The 23,471-nt window shown below is 48.3% G+C and overlaps 1 protein-coding gene across 9 annotated transcripts in view; it reads right to left on the reverse strand.

The window, feature by feature from the left end:
- Positions 1-23,471, reverse strand: part of GARNL3 (GTPase activating Rap/RanGAP domain like 3) — a 153,594-nt gene that overhangs the window by 13,859 nt on the left and 116,264 nt on the right. For all 9 annotated transcript variants that reach the window (XR_010944852.1, XR_010944853.1, XM_067743257.1 and 6 more), the window contains 9 exons: positions 23,041-23,147; positions 21,637-21,752; positions 19,660-19,764; positions 17,959-18,033; positions 14,733-14,844; positions 9,695-9,793; positions 9,218-9,334; positions 8,485-8,660; positions 5,887-6,045 (listed from right to left, as the gene is read on the reverse strand). Coding sequence is in view for 7 of the 9 variants with exons in the window: in XM_067743257.1 (XP_067599358.1) it covers positions 5,887-6,045; positions 8,485-8,660; positions 9,218-9,334; positions 9,695-9,793; positions 14,733-14,844; positions 17,959-18,033; positions 19,660-19,764; positions 21,637-21,752; positions 23,041-23,147 (1,066 nt within the window). In the remaining 2 variants the exon portion in view is untranslated. The remainder of the gene's footprint in view (positions 1-5,886; positions 6,046-8,484; positions 8,661-9,217; positions 9,335-9,694; positions 9,794-14,732; positions 14,845-17,958; positions 18,034-19,659; positions 19,765-21,636; positions 21,753-23,040; positions 23,148-23,471) is intronic.

Consider the following 23,471-nt stretch of genomic DNA (forward strand, 5'->3'; position numbering starts at 1 on the left):
GTATGTGGCATTGCTCCCATTTTACAGATGAGGAAAGTGAGGCTCAGAGAGGTGCAGTCGCTCTAGTGCCTCAGGTAGAAGGGTGCTCCAGCCAAGATCTGAACCGGGTCCCTGGTTCTTTTCCAAGCTTAACACCCCTGCACTTCAGCCACAAACTTCTGCTTCAAACACAGTCTCTGAATCTCAGGATCACCGTGTCTGCACTTCTTTTCCAAGCTTAACACCCCTGTACTTCGGCCACTTCCTCCTGCTTCAAACACAATCTCTGAATCTCAGGATCACCGTGTCTGCACTTCTCTTCTCTCTCCTTCACTTCCAGGGAGGCGGCATGACACGATGCAGAGAGTGTCAGAAGCCCTAGCTCTGTGGCCTGGGCGAGCTCTTCTTCTCCGGCCTCCGTTTCTGCTTTTGAGAAGACCGTTCTCGACCTGATAGCGTCCTTGGCCCCTCTTGAGCTTCAAAACTCTGACCCTGTAAAAATCTCCTGCTTCTTTCATTGCCTCACTTGTCTTCTCAGCCCTTGTAGTCTGTCCTCCTGCACCACCAGGGACACTGCCCTCTGTGAGCACCATGAAGATTTCCTTCTCCCCAGTCTGGAGGTCTTTGGCCGTGGCTCATCTCTCCATCCAGAGATCCGCAGCCTCTGACATGGGATGCCTCCTCCCTCCCGCCCTCTCTCCCACTTCAGATTATTCTTCCATTTCTTGGCTCTTCTCTCATTTAGAAAAATCCCCACATTTATAGCTTCAGATTTTACTCTGCTCAGAATCTCTAGATCTACAACCTCAGGCACACATTCTCCTCAGAGCTCCAGCCCATATTCCTAAGTCTTTTCTCTCAAACGCAACAGGTTCCATACTCAGGCACGCAGGAGGCAGCGTAGGGGAACAGATGGGAGCATGATGCTGGTCAGACAGCCCCGAGCTGCAATCCTGCCTGTACCACTCGCTGCCTCTGTGGCTTGTCGCAAGTGGCTTAACTTCTGGCCCCAGGTCTTCACCTGTGAGCCGCTGTAACGGTAGTCCTGACTCTGCTGGATCATCATGAGAATTCCATGAAACAAGACACACGTTTTTGCCAGGGCCTGATACATAATCAGCACTCCATGGAGGCTACTATCTTTATGTCGCACGTGACTAGCTGCCTTCTAAGCCTCCTCCTTGCTGTTAGCAGAGCTAGCCCCAAAGCCTGGGCGGCTCCCCTTCTCACCCAAGTCCAGCAGCATCCTCTTCTGTGTCTCACCCCCTGCTGCGCCCCAGGCTAGGCCTGACCTCTCCAGCAGGGGCGCGTGTCCTTGTCTCCCTCTGGCCCAGCTCTCTCCAGCCCCTTCCAGTCTCTGAGCTGCCCAGCACTGCACCGGGGCCCCTCCGCACCCCAGGCCCTCCTCCTCACTGCTCTCTCCCAAATGCAGCCTTCTCCTCTAAACGGTCTCACGACTGTGCTGAAGCCCCGCTGGCCACCCTCAGCCAGGGCCTCTGCCTTGTGTCTGGCAAGTCCCTGCAATGCAACCCCGGCCCATCTCCCACCCGGTATCACCTGGCATTGTACTAGATGCCATCAAGCACACAGACATGAAAGGGCGGGTCTCAGCCCTTAAGAAAAAGTCAGAAAAGCATACAGGCACGCAAAGCATGCTGTAATGGGGCCAAGGCCAGAACCAAGAGTTGTGGGGCTCTGTGGGGGTGGGAGACGGCGAGGCTCCGAGGTCAAGGGTGCTGATTCTGGGATCAGAGCGACCTGGGGGAAAATCCCAAATACTTCCTCTGCTGCTGTAGGTCGCAGCCCTCGTTTTTAATTATCTGCGTGACGTGCGCTGCTGCCCGGTGTCCCCTGCTTGTTGGTTCGTTTGCTGGCACTCTCCTCCCCACCGGATCTCAGCACCAGGAAGCAGAGGCCTTGCCGACCCGCTCACGTGACACCCTCAGCACCTGGATCAGGGCCTGTCGAGTGGCCCGAGCAGAGTACGTCCTTCTCGAACGCACAACCGGGTCAATGAAATCCCAACTCTGCCACTTGAGAGGAGGGCGCACCTAGGTCAGTGGTTGAACCTCTCGGAAACTCAGCGTCTTCATGTGTAAAACGGGAGATACTGGAACATCCACTCCTGTAGGGGCTGAGGATTCCGTGAGGTCATGCAGGGCCTGGTACTTGGTAAACGCTCTATAATGTCAGCTGGTGGCACTATTTAGCTATGGAACCAGCACCAGTGGGGTACATCACGGGAGGGAACAGCCCTTGAGCCCCCTCGGCCCTGGAGGGAACCCTCCCATCCCCAGCACTTTGACTTAAGAGTCACTTCCTCCTCAGGTGTCCCCGTACTTGTCAGTTAGATGACACTTATCTCAGCTAGAGGCTTCGAGCCCTAGAGGGTGTGGCTGTCTGCTCTGCCAGGCTGTGCACTTCCTGAGGGGAGTGGCCAAGGGCTGCCAGCTTTGCAGCCTGGACCTGCTCTCCCCATCATGCTCTGTGACGAGGCTGTGGATGCCACAGGCTGGGTTTAAGGGCACGGCCTTGGGAGCAGGCAGCCTGGGTTCAAGTCCTGCCCCTGCTACTTACTAGCTGTGTGGTTTGGGGTTAATGTGGCTCCTCCTTTCAGAGCCTCAGTTTCCTTTTCTGCAGAAACGGGGAAGTGAACAGCACATTCCTGTCCAGGCTACGGGGCCAAAATTCAGGGACAGAGACCACAGCATGGACTCAACCACTCCTTCCTCAGGTCCCCCATTGCATTTCGTCAGACTTTATTAGCACTTAGCAAGGTGAGGCCAGGTTCGTGTGTGCACGTTCCATATACATACAGATGTTGATACAGGTGTCGGCTCCCAGGACAGGGGAGCGGGGGGTGGGCGCTGGCAGGAGTCATTCCTGCAGCAGTTTCTTGACCAGGCGAGGACCTGAGAATTAACTAGGGAGCTTTTAAAAGATACATATTCTGGGTTCTCGCTCCTAGACATCTAGATATAGTAGGTCTAGGGTAGGACACAGGCACTGGCTTTTTATTTTTTCCTTGATTGAAAATAGTTCATTTGGGCTTCCCTGGTGGCGCAGTGGTTGCGAATCCGACTGCCGATGCAGGGGGCACGGGTTCGTGCCCCGGTCCGGGAAGATCCCACATGCTGCGGAGCGGCTGGGCCTGTGAGCCATGGCCACTGAGCCTGCACGTCTGGAGCCTGTGCTCCACAATGGGAGAGGCCAAAACAGTGAGAGGCCCACGTACCGCAAAAAAAAAAAAAAAAAAAGTTCATTTTATCGGCATTTAAAAATAATAAAAGTCATATGTTGTGGTTGTGAAACTTCAAAACACACACTTGTAACAAGTGAAAGAGGTCACCACTGTGAGGTCAGTGTCCAGCCTTCCCACGTGATTCCGGGGTGAGCTCTCAATGGAGCCCAGCTGGGGTTTGGGCAGACAGTCAGGTTGGGCCCAGCAAATAAGCCAGAGACCCAGATCCTGTTACCAGGTCTGCAGTTCCCTCCAGAGGAGTCCTCTGTTTTGGGAAGGAGGCCAGTGCTGGCTGTTGGAGCTGGGGCAGTAGGTCACAGTCGGCCTGTTGGTAAAACGAACTTGACATTGACTTTCAGAAGGCTGCTCTGGTGCTTCTTAAACAGCTCCTCTCTCAAGCTAGGATTGTCTTAGACCCTAAGGTGGGTTTGGAGCCTACAGTGGGAATCAAGGGGTCTTGGATGAGAAGAGAGGAGGAACAGGGACAGGAAACCAGGCCGGCCCGGATGGCCGCACACGGAGCAGGCAGGCAGTGAGGGCAACTTGAGGCACTAAATCTCCAGGACTCAAGGAGGTCAGCCTCTCTCCTGCTCCACTGCACTCGGGGCTGGTCCTGCAGGAACGTCTTGGTGGGAAGTAGCCCTGTTCCCGCAGGCCACTTCTGACCAGCTATTAGAAAGCATGCTCATTACTCTCCTCATTTCTCTAGGGCTTTTCTTCCCAACTGGACAGTAAATTCCTCACAAAGACAAGCCACTGTCTCAGTACCTCTGCCTGCTCAGCAAACACAGCAGCTGCTGATTTACTAGGACAGGGGTCCCCAACCCCCTGTCCAAGGCCTGTTAGGAGCCGGGCAGCACGGTAGGAGGTGAGCAGAGGGTGAGCATGTGAAGCTTCATCTGCCGCTGCCCACCGCTCGCATTGCCGCCCGAACAATCCCTCCCCCCAGCCCCCGTCCGTGGAAAAACTGTCTTCCAGGAAACTGGTCCCTGGTGCCAAAAAGGTTGGGACCACTGTAGTAGGAGGGGCTAAGCACACTGACCCACTCAGATCGAGGGGACATGCTTAACAACAAAAATATGTTTTTGAACGTTTTCTCTTAGAGAAAAGTTTTGTATCTTTGCTTTAAAAAGCAAAGGAAGAAAGGACAGAAAAATTTAGGACTGTTAGGACTGTTAGGACTGTTTCTCACAGCTTTCAGAGAAACAAACACAGAAGTCATCAAAGAAAACTTTAACACATTTTTTCCTGGGCCTTCATGAATCTTAAGAGACTAGTTGCCAGGGAAGGATTGATTCAACAAAGACCTGCTAGACCCGCCTTTTTCTGTCTCTTTTGTCTGGTTGTACAGAGTTTTGAAAAGCAAGAAGGGGCAAGAACTTTCAAAGGCCAGATTGGACCCTTCCTCCTCAGAAGTCAGCAGCTGGAAGAGATTATAGGTTCCCGGCTGCTGGGATGGACGGGAGTCCTGGCTTTAAGTTAGGGAGAGTTTCACGATAGATTCCTTCTCCTCGGTCTCTATTAGGATCACCTGGGGGAGACTAATTTGGGTGCCACCAGTATATATACGTGAAAGGACAGACTAAGCTGTAATTGACAACAGCTGAAGATAAGGAGCCCTAACTATATCTAGCTGCTTCTTTTTCTGACTTTTCTATTTTTTAAGATCTTCCTTTCATTAGGTGTTAAGTCTTCTTCATACAGTAATTAGCAATTTTAGTGCATATTTAGGTAGGGCTTGTCCAAATATAAATTGTATTTTTTAATTTCTGATAAAGTATAATTAAATCCCTCAGTCTCTTTGACAGATCTGAACAGGACTGGGGGAAGCCTGTGGGTTTGGAAACTCCCATCAGGAACAACGTTCTCCCTGGAGACAACGTCCTTGTTCTGCTGTGTTCTCGAACCTAAGCCAGAGCGCTGGCCCTGCACCATGCAGTCCTCAAGTGGCTCAAGTGTTATCAGGCCTTGACCTGCTTCATGGAGATACGTGGGCTGAAGAGCTCTGTGACCTGCTTGTCTGTGTGGAGCAGCTCAGTGACAGGCACTCCCGGGTGCTGATGCTCGGAACCCATGAGGTCCTCTTTCGTGCTTCAGTGCAGTTTCGGGTGGGCCCTAGATTTTGTCCAAATCCAGGACATGGTTGTTCTCTGTGCAGCTCAGGCCAGGAGGTAAGGACCCCCAGTGCTGATCTGCTTTTTCTCTCTCTCCTAATGGTGTTTCATCCCTCCTTCTTTTCCTAACAGCCTCTAAGGGGATGGAGACGTGGGCTGTACCCTCCCCTGCCACCCAGGCCCCACGCTGTGGGTCTGCAGGTCCTCTGAGAGCAACCTTACTCTCCAAAGGCCCTTCCAGTACGAATTACCAAACAAATGTTCTCATTTACTCAGTTCTTTACATTTAGCTTTTTGACTCTTCATTCCTCTTTTATTGGGAAGGATGGAATGGCAGGGGGAGGCCTGGAGAAGCTGACAGGGCAATGGGCAGTTACATTATACTGAACCATTTGGACCTACAAAGATGGCAGCCTAAATAGTACATCGCATGATACTGATATGATAAATAATACACAATTTTAAAGAAATCCTCATCACAGCATGACAAAGTTAGAAGACACAACTCCTAGCCTTCTAGGTTCCCACTTGCCCCCATATCTGTCAACTGACCCTGTTGGCCTCCACATGGTGCAGCCTGAAGGCCTCCCCCGTGCTCTCGTTCACCACATCGAATTGGTGCCGGTAAGCCACGCAGATGAGGTTGTCACTCTCTTCCGATGGCCCATCTACCAAGGTCATCACTGAGGGAGAGTCAGACAGACAGATCTCCTGTGTGGTGGACAAGGATGGAGGAGAAAGGGGTGAGGACAGAGCAGCCACCTTCGTATCACCCCCCCCACTGCCCGCCCCCGTGCAGAAGAGTCCCCCCGCCAGGCCCCTGCAGAGTGCTGTGCTTGCAGGGGAGGCAGAGGCGGGAAAGGACGGGAGGGATGGTGCCAGACGTCTCCTACAGCCTGTCCTCGAGGCTCAGCCCTCTGTCCACTGCAGAGGGGAGAGGCCGGGAAACAATTTTACAAAAGCAATTCAACAGTGTGGCCTGTGTCAGCCTTCAGACTGTCTGGTCCCGTCCTGTCATTTAATAATAATAATAATAACAGCTAATGTTAACAGCTCCAGGCACTGCTCTCACTGAATCCTCGTAACAACCTAATGAAGTAGGTAAGGCTGTTATTCTGTGTTACAGGTGAGGAGACTGAGGCTCAAAGGTCACATGACTTGCCTACGGTCACATAGTTTATATGTGGCAGAGCCAAGATTGGAACTCAAGAAACCTGACTTCAGAGCTTATACTCCATATAAATGCACATGCTCGGCATAAATACTCATTAAGACGGCTGAGCGCTGTATGAGAAGACTAACACCTATTTAAAGCAAGATTGTAACTTGCTTTAACTGTTTTGCTATTCTGTCCCCTGGAATTGCAGATTAGCAGAAACTGAAACACATAATTCAGGCAGCTTTAAGTCTAGGCAAAAATAACTTCTCAGCTCACTTATGGGCCTACTCCGCCTTAGTGGCCAATGGTTGACATATTTGACACCTTAATGTACCATGGTTTTTATTATTATTTTTTAATATGTTTTACTTATTTGGCTGCTCTGGGTCTTAGTTGTGGCACGTGGGATCTTCATTGCGGCATGCGGGATCTTTAGTTGTGGCATGTGGCATCTAGTTCCCTGACTGGGAATCGAACCCGGGCCCCCTCCATTGGGAGCACGGAGTCTTAACCACTGGACCACCAGGGAAGTCCCTGTACCATAGCTTTTAAAAAAGCTAGAATGGTAAGATCGGGAAGGGCCTTGATGCTCCAGGAGGCTTCTCTCACAGGCTCCACGCTCAGCCCAGTAGCAAATCCTACTGACTCAGGCAAAGGGGCAGCTTTGTCCACCACACCTTTCCATCTGCCAAGGACCAAAGCTGACCTCGTCTCCTGCCAGGGCCCTGCATCAGCCTCTTAGCTGGACTCCTTAGTCCACTCTTGGCCCCCTACTCTCTCCTCTGTCCAGTAGCCAGCATGGCCTTTTTAAAACCTGCCACTTCTCTGCTTCAGACCTTCACAGGGCTCCCCCTTTTGCTCGGTGTCAAAGCCAACGTCCTTGCAATGGCCTTCAGGGCCCAAGAGAACCTGGTCCCCATACACTGACCCCTGTCTGTCCCCTCGGCTGTAGCCGCCCAGCCTCTTGGCTGTGCCTTGAGCCGGGCCACTGGGCCCTCGCTGGCCGCTCCCCTTCTGCCCGGAGACCCTTTCCCCAGAGACCCTCATCACTTGGTCCCGTCTTTCATCTGGATCTCCCCTCAAAGGTAATCTCTTCTGAGAGGGCTTCTGAGATACCCTTTCTAAAAGAGATCCCCTACCTCCCCGATTCACGATCCTCTGTTTCCTTACCCTACTTACTGTTATCCTCAGGACTTATAGACTTATTGGCCTATTTCTGTTGTCCTGCAACTAGAAAGCAATCTTCACAAGAAAAGACACTTTTTTCTTGTTGTTCATTACTGTATCCCCAGGGCCTAGAACAGCATCCTTTTTTTCCTCCTTCCAGTTTTATTGAGATATAATTGACATACGGCATTGCATAAATTTAAGGTGTACAATAATGATTTGACTTTACATACATAAAATGATCACCACAGTAGGTTAGTGAATATTCATCACCTCATATAAACACAAAAGAAAAGAAAAAGAAAACAGAATTTTTTCCCTTGTGATGAGAACTCTTAACTTCCATATATAACATACAGCAGTGTTATTATATTTCTCGTGTTGTACATTACCCCCCTTGTACTTATTTGTCTTACAAAGGGAAGTTTTTACCTTCTGACCACCTTCCTCCACTTCCTCTTCCCCCCACCTCCTGCCTCTGGTAACCATGAATCTGGTCTCTTTTTCCATGAGTTTGTTTTTGAAGTATAATTGACTTTAAAACTGTGTTAGTTTCTGGTGCCCAACATAATGATTCTAAATTTCTATACATTTCAAAATGATCTCCACTAGGGCAGCATCTCTGGGTGCTCACTGGTACGAATGAGCTGGATGGAGTCGGAAAAGCCCTGTTCACCTTAGTCTTCTGGGGAAGCCAGGGCAACAGGCGAGGGCTTCCCCAGTCAGTTCCTGAACGCCAGTGGATGGCAGACGCTGGGTGGAAGGAGGGAGTCCGCCTCGTGACACCTTGGCCAGGAGCCAAGCGATCTGATGAGAAAACCTACCCTGATGTACTGGAATTCTTCAACAGGTGACTCGGGCAGGGGAGATAACAGTGACATGCCGGTCACCCCGCTTGGCTTGCTGTGTTTCCTCGTGACCAGAAGCAGTTTATTCCGAATGGCAACCACGATCCTCAGCTCTCTGCTATGGTGAGTGTTCATGGCATACAAGTGGCAGCCTGGGAAGAGAAATCCATGATGCTGAACACACTACCAGAGGTGGGAAGCCCCCAAGCTTTGACAATTTGGTAATACCTAAGAACCCCGGAAATTAAGCATAACCCAGTGAAATGACTAAGAAACGTTCCCGCCACTAGGCAAAGTGGGGACTTGAAATAGAAATTAGGTTGAATTACAGGACAATTAAGGAAGTCGTGTTCCCTCTCGATTAGAGTTTGTGGACTTAGCTTCACACCCGTTACATGATATGAACTAGAGTGAAGGGTGATCAGAGTTCCGGGAATCAAAGTCTAAAAGTCTCTTTTCACAGGTTTGCTCATAGAGCTTAACTCATTCCCAAACTTGTCAAACCAGACCTAGAATTTCCTTGAGTCCTCAACCTGCTTTTCTATCACTCAAGCTGTCTTAGGGAAGCAGTGACGCTACCTCTGTGATGTTTCCAAGTGAAAACAAATAAAATCAAACTCCCACTCATTTTTCTCTTCAGTAAAATCTGGGCAGTCTGAGAAAAAGATTAATTGGACGGAAACCACCAAACTATGAAGAATCGAGTCACCTTTGGTTTTCTCCAGCTTGTTTTCTCTGCAGTCATATTTGCCCTTCACGGCCTGCTTGCCCTCAATGCCCCTCTGCACAGCGCTCAGCCTGAAGACAAAGAGGCGGGCGTCTTTCCCTGGTGGGATAAAGCAGACAGAGGAGATGGATGGAAAAGTAAGACGACCTGGGAGAACTGAAAGGGTGGATTGTATAGGAAAACCACTGCTCGAGGAATCAGAATTTGAGGTGTTCCAGAATCCAGGAGCAACCTGGCATCGCCTTTATGTAATGATGCAATCTAGGATGCCCCCCCCTTCTCTCCCTCACCATCCCCTCCTCAGAGGACATATGGGCCACCAAGGCCCCTGAGCCCTGGGCACCAGGAGAAGAAACAGCTGGCACCACTGATGCAGCCAGAGCCCCACGACCCTTGTGTCGGCTGCAGGCTACACTCTTCCCTTCCTCCCAGAAAACGTCACCTGGAGAGGAGTACCACCTTTGTCTGCTCTGAAAATCAGAAGGTCCAGAGCCTCCAGCACATGCATCTGCTTCACGGGCAGAGTTTTGTCAAACACTGGCACTGATGGAAGGTCATCTGGAAGAGGAAACCTGGTTACCCGATGCTGCAACCCAGCCCACACTTTCTAGAACCTACAAAACGTGCCTGTGGGTAGTTTTGGACCCCGGTTCTCCCTAGGTGAGGAAGGAGGACAGTTTCTAGAGCTTTCATAAGGGCTACCCAGAAAGTTCAAGCACTAGTCTCCTCTTAGCTCAGGGAGAAGGCCTGGCATTTCTTTCCCAAAGGCATTCACAACTCCATACAGGGAGCATAACGGCAGGGCCCCTAAGCTGTATTCTTCTCCTCAATGTTCATCAAAGAAAAAGCAGCATCTCCCAATTCCAATTTTTGCTGGGATTATTCCAAAGAACTGAATACCAGGTTTTTAAAAATGCTAATAAGCTTAGCCATTTCTCTTGAGCATTTTCTGATTTTTTTGTCATGTTTGAAATCACATCACATCTTAGGTTATTTTGCGTATTTCTCAAGAAAGCAAAATTAGAATTTCCTTTTGTATTTAAATTAAAAACAAACTTCGTATTGCAACATGCCCTATGTCCGCGTCAATAGTAATTTACCTATAAATTTTCAGTATTTCTCCATATAGGAATATGAAATCTCCTTTTTAGACAAAAATAAAAGAAGAGAGGAATATCAATTACGTTTCCCAAATAACAGGAAAAAATGAATTTTAGTGGAAACGTTTGGGAAGACGTCAGGTAAACCGATGATTAAAGACGCTGCAATTATACATAGGATTTGCTTTTACGCTTACTTACTGGGATCTTAAATTGCTAGCCATTACTTTGCTCCTGGGGGTCCCTTGGACAAAGAGGGCTAAAAGAATTAAGGCTGTTCCATAAGCAAAGGGTCTGTTCTGAGCTTGACACAGACTCAGGGCAAGGCAAGGATGTCCCAGAATGGTGTAGACATATTAGGCAGAACTGTCTAGCTGACTCTTTACCTGCACTTTGAAGACAGTTAGGTCTTCAAGTGTTCGGCTGTGGGTGTGGGTGTTTCCTTCACTGTAATTTAGGTGTGAGAGGCCCTGAGGATCTTGGCTGTCTGGGAGTTCGTCCCTCCCTGGATGGTGCCCAGGAGGGAGCAGAGCTTTTATCATCCCACTCCTGCAGGCCTGTGAGAGCACTGTCTTTGTCAGAGCACAGAGCCTGCTAGGCTCTTACTAGACGGAGGGCTTGGCTCTAGTTGCGCTTCATGATCGGGGCTAATGTAAGTTCTGTGACAGCCCATCAAACACTTTCCTGCTCCTCTAGCCCAGGCCTTCCCAAGAGGACTGATTCTCAGGCTCTTTGTGCGTCTGCGGGGGCAGACTCAGTATTTCAAACCATGAGATGATCATTCCAGTACCCATCTCTATGTTTGACTAAGTGACTACGCTTGTTTCATTTTGTGAATGACAGTTCACATACACTGAGGGCTTCCTACATGCCAGGCCTTAATGCTAAGTGTTTTATGTGTCATTTAATGTAGATTTCCCAATGACCCTACTAGGTAGGAACTTCTAATACTCCCATTTAACAAATGAAGAACCTGAGGCTCAGAGGTGATAGAAAATTGTCTAAGCTCACGTCTTGAGCTTGCGGAACCCAAGTCTGTGCAAGGACAAAGTCTGGGCTCTTAGCCAGTGTTGTAGCCTAGAAACAGCACTGCATCCCTGTGGATTGATGGGGTGAGCACGGGAAAACTGTGCCGTAAGGAATTAATGTGACAGAAGCACTTCATTTTACAGTTAAAACGGAGGGATACTGTGTGGCTGCCTGACTATGTACAGAGTAAATTCGCATATATTCTCCAGTCTTTCTCAGGTGGCTAAACAGGTTTATATACAGCACAGGAAGGAAGGGAAGGAAAGGATATGAGAAAGTGACGTGGATTCAATGACTATTTCATAACATGGTTTCCTTCTTGTAATCTCTTTACGAAGAAACTATCTTTTAGAGCTGGCTTTTCTATTACTGCAAAACCAAAACAAATGGTGATAGCATATTTAATCAGTATTTAGTCTCCCTTCAGAGTAGGTTTTGCTACACTTAGAATGCAAAGAATCTTGATGTTTAATAGTGACCTTGAAAGGAGCAGACTCTCAAGGGGCTAAGTCTAATGATATTAAGCAGAGGCTAATGGGATAGAGTAGAACTTGGCTCGAAATGAAATGGAGAGATTCACTCACAGAGATAATTCAGAATACAATGAAGTGTAGACAAGAAAAAGGTAAACAAAGAAATAACAAGAGAATTATGGCTTAAAAGCAGAACAAGGAATACAAAGAAAGCCTTAAGGGTTATCCTCTTTTTAGCAAAGGCAAACAGGGATGCATTACTGCATAACTAGGGCATGAAAGTAATAATCTGAGTAACACATCTAAGCTGGTGGTGGGCGTATATGGCTACCCCCTGTGTTAAGACAACGTCCCTCAAGTTTGAAAGAAAAGCCTTTCCTGGCGGTCACAATAATCCTGTCTGACACTTCCATTACACTTTGGACACGTAAAGGTGAAAATTGCAGAAAGGGGCTTGGTAGTCTTGGTTTGGAGTTTACATTTACATAGAAGCGACTCAAACAGAATTTCTCTTCTGTTTTTAGTCAAGCCTTACAAATAGTCACTATGAAACATACCTTCTCTTTCCTAAAAAGGCAGACAGGTAGAATTTGACAATCTTTTCATCACAAAACTTTTCATAATTATTTGCCCAGGAGTATAGTCTTGGAAATCTGCTTCAAGGTAAAGACAGTAACATTGGTAGAGTTTAATTTAATTTTAATAAAATGTAGTTGGTTTAGTGGAGAGAGCACTGGACAAGGAATCACCTCTGGGTTCTGGTTCCAGATGTGCCACTAACCAGCTGCATGGTCTTGGGCAAGTCACATCATTTCTTTAGGCCTCCGTTTCTTCATCTGTAAAACTAAGAGACTAGACTAAACCCCTAAGGTTTGTTTTTTTTAATAAATTCTTTTATCTGGTTGCACTTTGAGCAAAATCTATAGATTTTGTTACCTTCTGGCAAGTTCATAGGGATAGAGTAATGATGACAGCGACTGTTTGGTAAGTTACTGCTGTGTGCCAGACGCCGCTTCAAGCACTTACAGGTAAGTAAGTAACTTCGTGTAACGTCCGCATCTCCTCCCTGGCGGTTAGGATCATCATCCTTATTTTGTTTAGTTCATCATTTCCCATTATTATAAACTATTTTTTAGCTACTTAAAAAATTACCCCCACTTTAGAGAAACCTGAAGCTCAGAGAGGTTTTCTTCAAGATCACAAAGATTTTCTAATTGTTTTATAAAAGTTTCTAAAATGAAATACTTAATTTAAATTCTGAATTTATGAATGTTAAGTTATCTGGCTTTTAGTAAATTAGTTATATACACAATTATATATGTGTATATATGTGAATTTAAAAAATTATGTTATGGATACAACATTTAAAGATACAGCAAAAATAACAGATAAGGTCAGAAATAAGTCCATTATAAAGTCTTGTCCACCTCTCATCGTCCTACAGGAGGCACCTAGCACGGGGCCGGAACACGTGCTGAGTCAGGGACTGAGGAGGGAGTAAAGGTTGAGGCCAAGGATGGGAAGATGCTGCAGTTTCAGGCCGTTACGTTACTCTCACAGGAGGTGGCCTTCAGGATGCTCATAAAGCATCACTATGCTAACCAGAGACCGGGCAGCCTGCTCCTGGGCACGGAGGATGTGCCCTTGGAAGATGCTGTCTCTACACCTACGGCTCCCTCTGAAGCCCCAGGACATGACTTGCTACTAGTGTTTAGCTCCTTTATCATTCATTAGGAGTCTGGAAGAATCCAAGGGGCCTCCTGCTGGAAAGGACCACACAGTCCTTGAGGCTAAATTAAATCCCCACTCGAAGTTGAATGCCCTCTACGGCATCCTTGCCAAGGTCATGTCTGATTGGTGACTGATCTGTGGTGACAGGGAGCTGACCGCCTCCCTGGGGGCAGGCTGACCCACCCGGCTGTGTAAAGTTTGGTTTTATATTGAGATGACATGTCTTCCTGTCAAAATCTTTGTTTCTCTATCCACCAAATACAGGTTATCTAAGATTCTTATTGTTTGTTTTGGATACCGAGTACTTTTCGAATTAGAAATCTTAAAAGAAAAAAAAAAGCACTTCAAGAGAGAGCATATCGGGCTTCCCTGGTGGCGCGGTGGTTGAGAGTCCGCCTGCCGATGCAGGGGACACGGGTTCGTGCCCCGGTCCGGGAGGATCCCACATGCCGCGGAGCGGCTGGGCCCGTGAGCCATGGCCGCTGAGCCTGCGCGTCCGGAGCCTGTGCTCCGCAACAGGAGAGGCCACAACAGTGAGAGGCCCGCTTACAGCAAAAAAAAAAAAAAAAGAGAGAGAGAGAGAGAGCATATCCCTGAGACAGCGGCTCTAAATAACAACCTGCCCTTGTCAATTTTTTTTTTTTTTTTTTTTTTCGGTACGTGGGCCTCTCACTGTTGTGGCCTCTCCCGTTGTGGAGCACAGGCTCCGGACGCGCAGGCTCAGCGGCCATGGCTCACGGGCCCAGCCGCTCCGCGGCATGTGGGATCCTCCCGGACCGGGGCACGAACCCGTGTCCCCTGCATCGGCAGGCGGACTCTCAACCACCGCGCCACCAGGGAAGCCCTGCCCTTGTCAATTTAAAGTAAAATTTTGGACTCATGATAAGTATTTGCCGCAAAGGAGGTTTTCCTTGCAGGTTATTTGATATCCACAGACTAATCGGAAGGGATGAAACTGTCATGCATGCCCGCGCCCACCCCCCACCCCCCACGGGCCTGGCTTGCCTGTTGAAAACAAGGGAGTAATTTTTAAGGAAATAAAGCTCTGCTAAGGACACTGCTGAGGACCCATTTATCTAAAGGGAGCTGATCAGTGATCACCCATCTTAGAAGCACTACAAGTTATACAAAGAGAGACATTTGAAGGAGCAGCTACTCACTAACCATCCACTAGCAAGACGCCAGCATCAGTGGAAACCAGCAAGGCCTGGCCCCAGGGATCTGCACACACGGCTTCGTGAGGGAAATTACTGCAGAAACACTGGGGCTCCCAAGGCTGCGAGGCAACCAAGCATCAGAAGGTAAGTGCACCAGAAAGAACACACAGGCCCATAGGTGGAAACGCACAGCACACCACCACCCAAAACAGCAACACAGATGCCCTCAAACCCTGGGAGCTAGAAGGGCTCTGACTCAGTTACCTTCCTTAAGAAGAAAAGTCTCCCTCCAGAAACGCACGCAATAGGAAAAGGCTGGAGTCACATGTTTCTGGCACCGTGACCAGAGTCTATATCGTAATGACACCCCACAGGGGCAATCGGAGCATTGGTAACGTTTTCTAAGCAAACGTTTCTCTTTATTATAAGAGGAAGTCCCACCCAACTCTCTAAACAAAGTCAGATTCCTGTGTTGCTGATTTCGGCAAAATTATTAAACCGTACACAATGCAAGAAGTTGACATCGTCTTAACATGAAAATGCTTACTGACCCACTTAAGGCTACAAATCTTCAAGAAAAAAATAACACCTGTTTGTAGGAACATGGCGAGGGCTGTTGATGAAACCCACTCGTGTTCCCCCATGTGACACATTCACATCATGGAACTCGCATCCTTAGTTTCATTCCATGTTGGGCAGGAAGAGTCAGCACCCCCTCACTGCTGCCTCGGAGCTGCGGCCGATGCCTGGAGTCTGCAGGCGCTGTTCGTGGCTTCTGAGCCACACCAGAATCAGGGACATTCTCAACCAAACCATTAATTTCCCTCCAAAGCATGTGGCTTGCCCTCAAGGGACAAGGAAGTCTGTGGAGATTCTCAGGGACGAATTGAAGTCCCACATCTTCACTTTTACCTGGGGCTGTACAAGAGCCCGTGTGCATGCGTAGGTGTGTTTGCATGGGCCGGGTAAGCACACGCTCGCACACTCAAAGTAGAAGCGATGGCTCCGAGGTCACCTGCAAGGGTGTCATTTGGGATGAGGGTAAACACTGTGTGCATTATTGCTGTCTTAGAGATGTATGCTTTCCCTTTATAAAACCCAACAGCCGCAAAATGAATATTCTAATTGCTAAGATGAGGCTCAGGCTGTGGTGAAAAGATCACACAAAGAATGTGAAGATATTTTATAAACTGAAAGAGGGCTGCACAAGTGCAGGTCATTACTCGGAATGGCAATTCCCTAAGATTTCTGGAAATTCTGAGTTTGTGACTTAGAGCAGGAGGATATTCAAAAGCAAAGCCAATGTAAATGCCAACTGGGCGACAGACACAGACGCTAGAGCATTAGACACCAAGGTGGAAAGCCAACTCCAAATACCAGAATGTTCTCTGCGTGCAGGACACAAGATCAGAACACTTCTGCAGAACTGGGGTTTTTAACCCAGAAGATCTAGGGGCCCTGAAGGATCCAGGGGGGCTTAGGGAGGTCCGTGAAGCCCTGAAACTGTGTTCAACGTGCTGTATAGGTGCCATTCGTAATTTTAATGGGCTGGAGCGTGTGTGTTGGGGGCATGGGGTCCACTGGCTTCACGGGCCCTCAAAGTGGCTGGGGACTGCAAGAGTCTGAGGCCATCACGTCGGAGGTGTCAGCGATGAGAACTCAGCCCCAGACCCACAGACGCTCTGGTCTGAGGCCTGATGGCATTTATCATTGCACTGGACTCCCCGCTGCCACATGACGGGCCTGGTGCAGATTGTGAGGGCAATGGTGTGGTCTTCGGGCCTTCCTGCCCAAGCCCAGAACTCTTTACTGGCTCCCTGCTAAGGGCATTAACACAGCTCATGAAATGACGGATGCCTAGGAGGCTGGCAATGCCCATGCTCCGCAAGTGGAGCACTCTCGGGAACAGCATGTGGGACTCTGGCCTCTGCAGAGCCAACTGCACCACAGTCCATGAGGGCCTGTCGAGTAGTGCTTCTTCAAGGATGGCCCGTGGCCCACTGGTAGGTCCTGCACTGATCCAAAACATGGAAGCTCTTTCTTTGTCGTTTACAGGTGAACAAGTTACTTTCATTTTTATGTACACCTAAGAACTTCTTATTAATAAGGTTACTAAGTCTTACTGGAATTTGTTATCTATAAAGGGCTTGACAACACTGCAAATTCTACTATTCATAGGAACAAGCAGATAGTGGGAATTTTTGCAACCTTTGGAACCTTTGGAAAAGATGCTTTGCCATCGGTCTTGTCTGAAATTGGCTGTGGTTTTCCCGCATCAGTTGTATTTTGAGCTCATCATTTTCTTGAAACCAGACTTTAAAGTTTGTAGGCTCTGCAATTCAGATACAGATCGTCCATACCTTTATTGCGAAAGTAGAGGTATTCGTAATTCTTCTGCTTTCACGATGGCCATTTCTCCAGTGACGCAATGTCTGTGGATTTGTTCCATTTAACTACCTTTTACCTATTCTGAACATACACATATTTCAGCATGTAGGGCATGGGCTTTACAGTACAAAATCGTGCAAACAGTAAGTTTGTACTGCGACTTGTTTTCATTGTTTTCTCTTGTATGCTTGATGACCACCTAGTTCTTTTTCCACAGAAAGTGGAAATGAGAAGCAGATATTCAGGCCACAGAATTATTGGTTTGGCTGAATGAACTGTAGAGGAAGCAGTGGTTGCTCAGCTGTGGTCCTCTGACCAACACCATCAGCATCAACTTGTTAGAAATGCACATTCTCAGGGCCCACTCAGACCGACGGAATCAGAAACTCTGGGGGTGATTCTAACACACACTAAGGCTTGAGAAATACTGCCCTAGAGCCTTGCCATTTAGTGTGTCCATGGTCAGCAGCACAGGCACCACTTGAGATCCTGTTAGAACTGTAGCATCTTGGCCCTGCCACGCAGAGCTGTTGATGAGAACGTGCACTTGGTCAGGAAGTCCAGGTGGTCTGTAGGCACACAGGGCTTGAGGAGCACTGCTAAGCCCAGTCTGCTTGCCCAGGTCCAGTCTAGCAGCTCTGCTCCTTCAAGCAAAGGCACAGGCACGATACGGAAACAGGGAGGCTCTCACTAGATGCTGCCCAGCTTTAACTGGGGCTTCCCCTGCGGGCTCTGCTGTTGACAAGCTGTTCCTCTCCTGCCCCACAAACCTTTCTAAGAATCTCAATAACTTCACTGAGGACAAAGGACATTCACAGCTGAACTCGAAAGTGTCATCGACTCACCTCTTTTTTACAGATCCCCGCTGCCACCAAGCTTGATGGGGCATCCCCTCTCACGATGGATTTCAGTTTCAGCGCCTGACAGAACAGAGATCTCTTTCAGTTTATCGGGCAAGAAAACAACAGCAGGATCAACAAGTATGATTTGAAAAAAATTTTTTAATGAAACAGGAGTAATTTCAGGCTAAATTTTCAGGTTCCCATGCTGCCCTATCATTGAAGATAAGGAACGGAGTCAGCTGGACCTGGTGAAGCCCTCATGGCTCCAAATGTTTTCTGTCATTTCAACTAATCAGTATATCAGTACAGTGATTTCCAAACCATCATTGGAAATGATGGTATTGGAAAAAATCCCCAGGCCCCTCCTCAAACTTGATGAATCAGAATCTCTGAAAGTAGAGTCAGGGTATCTTTTTTTTTGTTTTTTAAAATATTTATTTATTTGGCTGCGCCGGGTCTTAGTTGTGGCATGTGGGATCTAGTTCCCTGACCAGGGATCGAACCCAAGCCCCCTGCATTGGGAGCATGGAGTCTTAACCACTGGACCACCAGGGAAGTCCCGAGTCAGGGTATCTTTAAACATGGACCAAAGTTGGAGGGCCCCAGTAACAGTGCACCTGCTTTGGGAAAAGGTTATCTTTGCCGTTAAGCTTTCCTGATCACCTTGCTATTGGCTTCGACTTTCGGGTCAGAACCTTGTCTGCAGCTGGCAGCTCTCCTCCTCCCTCTTGTGACATGGGACCAAGGCAGAAAGCTGTGTCACCTCCAGAACTGAGAAATACTAATGCCACGTAGGAGCAAGGCAAAGGGGGAATGGTTTCCTCCAAAATCTGGAATAAGGTGATGCCTGGGAGCCGCCTCACTGTGACGACTACTTCCAAGCGGTAGGGGGAATCCAGGTCTCCTGCGAGGACACCCCCTATGTGCTGACTCCTGCCAGGCAGGAGTTCAAGGTGCTTTCCCTAAATTGGCTCCCTACACTTCAGAAAATTCCCGGGAGGCAGGCAAATGATACATGCTCCCTTATCAAGAGGGAGCCCAGCCTGGGCCCTGTGGCCTCTTGCTCCCAGCCAGTGTCACCCCGCTTCAGCAGAGGGCTTTCCTCTCACTCACGCCTGCAGAGAGCTACACCTACATGGTTATCAAAAATCTCCTTCGTCTAGGGACTTCCCTGGTGGTTAAGAATCTGCCAGCCAATGCGGGGGACACGGATTCGAGCCCTGGTCTGGGAAGATCCCACAGGCCGCGGAGCAACTAAGCCCGTGCGCCGCAACTACTGAGCCTGTGCGCCTAGAGCCCATGCTCCGCAACAAAGAGTAGCCCCCGCTCGCCACAACTAGAGAAAGCCTGTGCGCAGCAACGAAGACCCAACACAGCCAAAAAAAAAAAAATCTTCGTATAAACAACAAGGTCCTACTGTATAGCACAGGGAACTACATTCAATATCCTGTGATAAACCATAAAGAAAAAGAAATGAAAAAGAATATATATGTATAACTGAATCACGTTGCTGTACAGCAGAAATGAACACATTGTAAATCAGTTATACTTCAATAAAATTAAAAAAAATTCTCACTCGTGGTTCCACAATAATCCTAAGAGAAGTGACAGAGCTCTTCCAGGAGTATGCAAACATAACATCCTTTGCAGGCGGGCCATCTGGTTTGGATGTCAGAATAAAACAGGTGTCAGAATAAAACCCACCTGCCCTATTCTAACGAACTCTGCCTGGCGGGCCTCCTCTTTCTTCCGTGCTGACTTGGGCGACTCTGGTAAGACATCACTGAAAGATCGTCTATTAAGCATGTTCTGAAAAAGAAAGACAAGTTATGAATTCCGAAGATGGCTGTCAAATCTCATCCTTCGGCTTCTCTTAGTGCACAAACCTATTTGTCCAAATGGTCCTACTTCTGCCTTCTCTATTCGTTCTCTCCATAAGCATCTATGAGGCACCACTTAAGTGCCCGCCAGGTCTGTGCTAGACGCGAGGGATTAAGGAGCAACAGGGGGAGAGCCCGCCCCATGGAGGCTGAGAGCACGGGCTCTGGAATCAAGCAAACCAGCATCCCCCCTCCTACTAACTGCCTAACAGCGTGGTCGGCCACCACGCTGCACAGCTCCAAGGACGCCATTCTCAGAGAGGGGCACCCCTGGAACACGACATACAAAATTCTATGTGAACGGTGCTCCCTGGAGTTGTGCAGCTCTCTGGCCTTCTGGGTAACTTCGGGCGAGGGAGTTAATTTCTGAGTCTCAGTGTCTTTGTGTGGCTAATACCAGTCTCTGAGGTATGTTACGAGGACTAAGTGAGGAAATGCATGGAAGGTGCTTGGGCACATACTCAGTAAATATTAGCTTCTTCCAAACTGCCGAGAACTGGGTGCACGCGTGCAATTAGCAAGTATTGGCTGGGCATCTACTGCTCTGCCGGATTTGGGGGATGTGAGGCACGTGGTCTGTGTCCTGGTGGAGCAGAGTCTACGGGGGAGACAGGTTAAGTAGCTGGTTGCATGACTGGCACATGGGATAATGTCTATGAAGGGGAGGTCCATAAAGCACGTGGAGGCACTTAACAGGGGCACGTGGCTTCACTGGGGGCTGGGGAAGGCTGCTAAGGCAGTGATGTTTCCGGTGAGACCTGAAGGACATCACATATTCCTCTTGGTACCCTCTCCTCACCGTTTCCTGACTTTAAGGAAAAAAGGGCATGGACAGATTACCAATTATGGCTGGCTCTTTAGGGCCCTGGGGTTGGTCTGGACCAATCCCTGTGAGTAGTTAGGGTGTATCGACCAGCCAGAAATCAAGGGCACCTGTAAGACGGTGGTGGTCACTGTGCTGAAGGGAAAGGACTGCACGAGCACCAGCTCGTTTTGATGTTCGGCATCCCTCCGGGCGGCCACCTGAGACCGGACACTGCATTTATGTTCACACATCTGTAGCAACTCCTTTTGCCGGAATTCGTAGTTGTACCAATTCTAGGGAAGTCTCCCCCCTTGTTCTGCGCTTCCTTGTTAAATTTGGGAAATGCTTCTAAACAACGATGATTTCATTTTGCATTAACACTCGTTAACCACTCTGACATGTGGCGATCTCGCACTGAGTCTAGAGGCCTCCAAAAAGCATGGGTGCCCCTCGAGGCGCTGGGTTCCTCAGGGAGGTACTGGGTCCCATCAGTGTGGATACACCTTCAGCCTAGGAAGTATCTGGCACAAAGTGGATTTTCAGTGAATGTACATGCTTATTTCAGTGCCTGAATATGGGGCTCACCAGTAAACCTCCAGAAAACCTTATAGAGCCCCCAGCCTCTGCCCCAAATCCCCACTTTGCCTGTCTATCAGCTCCATGGCACGGGTAATGCCGAGCAGTACCCCCAAAGACAGATACCCCAAAAGTACTCTCAAATGCTCCAGGGACTGCTGACTGACATTCATGCCCTCAGCCTGCATCTCGACTTCCACAGGCCTTGGCTTTATGAAAATCACGCTCCTGTATATGGACATTCAACATCCCTTCTTCCCGTGACAACCATGAGAGAACATGAGCCCCTGGAGGCCACAGTCCAGTGTCGACAGCAGGATCAGGCGACTCTATGCTTTTCTAACCAGGACTCATCGCTAGGACTTGTGTTCTCAACTCAGACCCCGTGAGAAGGAAAGAACACCACGGACCCAGGGTTACCTTATGCAAATCTGGCATCAAATCCTGGTATAAAGATCGAATCAACATATCCAGAGTTCGTCGACGTTTCTGGGCGAACGTTGGGGTTTCCAGAGTGGCTTTTTCACCATTAATTACTAAAATAAATCAAGTTATAAAGGGAGTTACAAATATTAACAGGCTATTGGAGAATGCCCTTCTCAAGGAAACTCCTCACAGTAAATGCCACCCACTTTCCTAATACTGGTATAACTCTTCTTTCATGGAAGAATGCTTAAAAACTCTATAATTTTCTCTGTACAAACCCATAGTCCATAGGTATGTCTCTCTTACCCTTCTTGTTGGATTACAAGCTTCCTGAGCAGAGGGTACATCTAGTTACTTGAAGACCTAGCACACACCCAACGTGCCCTCATCCACAATTCCACCCACCCGCCCACCCATCCACCCATCCATCCATCCGTCTATCCCACCCACCCATCCATCCAACCATCCCACTCATCCATCCATCCACCAACCCACCCATCCACCCACTCATCCAACACATGGGCAAAAACACCAGGATGCCATTCAATGGGATTAAATATATACTTGCTGCATTTTGTTAGAAAAAATAACAATTGCCTAAGCAGAGTACTGGGATTCTTAGCTCAATGAAAGTTTCTTCTGGAAGAAAAAGCCGGTGGTTTAGTGGACAACAGACACTGAGAGTCAATAAAGTGGAAGAGCACAGAATAGAAAGTGTGCAGTACAGTTAGGAGCTTGAGGTCAAGATAGTTACAGGTTTGAATCCCAGCTATGCTGTTATTTGTGCATTTTTAAGCAAATTATTTAGATTCTTGGGGTCTCAATTTTCTAGCTTGTAAAATGGATATAACCATATTTCCTTATAGGGTTGTTGTAAGAATGTAAGTCACATAATACGTATAAAAGAACACAGAGCTAGGCATATCAAACTGAATAAATATTAGCTATTTGGTGGGTAGGATGGTAGGTATAGATGAGAACCCAGGAGAGACCTTTGCAACACTGTCAGAAAACTAAATACGCTTCTCGTGAAGAATTAACAGAACGGGCTTCCCTGGTGGCGCAGTGGTTGAGAGTCCGCCTGCCGATGCAGGGGACATGGGTTCGTGCCCCGGTCCGGGAAGATCCCACATGCCACGGAGCGGCTGGGCCCGTGAGCCATGGCCGCTGAGCCTGCACATCCAGAGCCTGTGCTCCGAAACGGGAGAGGCCACAGCAGGGAGAGGCCCGCGTACCGCAAAAAAAAAAAAAAAAAAAAAAAAAAAAAAGAATTAACAGAACATGGAATGCAATCAATGCTTAAACAATGATGTCTTCTTTACAGCATCCTGGGTGAACTGGAAGAAATGTATTCTGATGTAGAACAAGTTGCAAAAACATTTCAAAATAGAAACTTACATTTCACTAGCAAAAAGTCCCTGAATTCCTGGTGGTCTGTAAACACTGGTGGGGAGGGCAAGGGTGGGCCAAAGAGTGGTACGCTTTCCTCTGAAAATATTTTCAGCCTGTGTAGAGAACATTGCAGAATTACTCGGTTTTTCTTCAAAGATCACCGATATTTGGATCTTAAATTTGTTCAGTTGCCTATGTGATTTGTTAGGAATGCTCCTTCCATAGGAGGAGGGCCTTCTCTGGGCTGCCAGAGCCTTGGCCACCATGCAGCAATCCTATGTGCTTTAGGGCAAAGACCAAGTCTTACTGGATCCTTCGTGGTCCAACCCACCAAGCCACAGGCAAGATCAGGCACCCCAGGAACAATAGCAAAGACCACCACTGAGCACCCACTGCACACCAGGCAGCATACTTGGTCTTTTAAGACATAGCATCAG

The sequence above is a fragment of the Pseudorca crassidens genome, chromosome 7 (genome assembly GCF_039906515.1).
Source record: "Pseudorca crassidens isolate mPseCra1 chromosome 7, mPseCra1.hap1, whole genome shotgun sequence".
NCBI classification, from domain to species: domain Eukaryota; kingdom Metazoa; phylum Chordata; class Mammalia; order Artiodactyla; family Delphinidae; genus Pseudorca; species Pseudorca crassidens.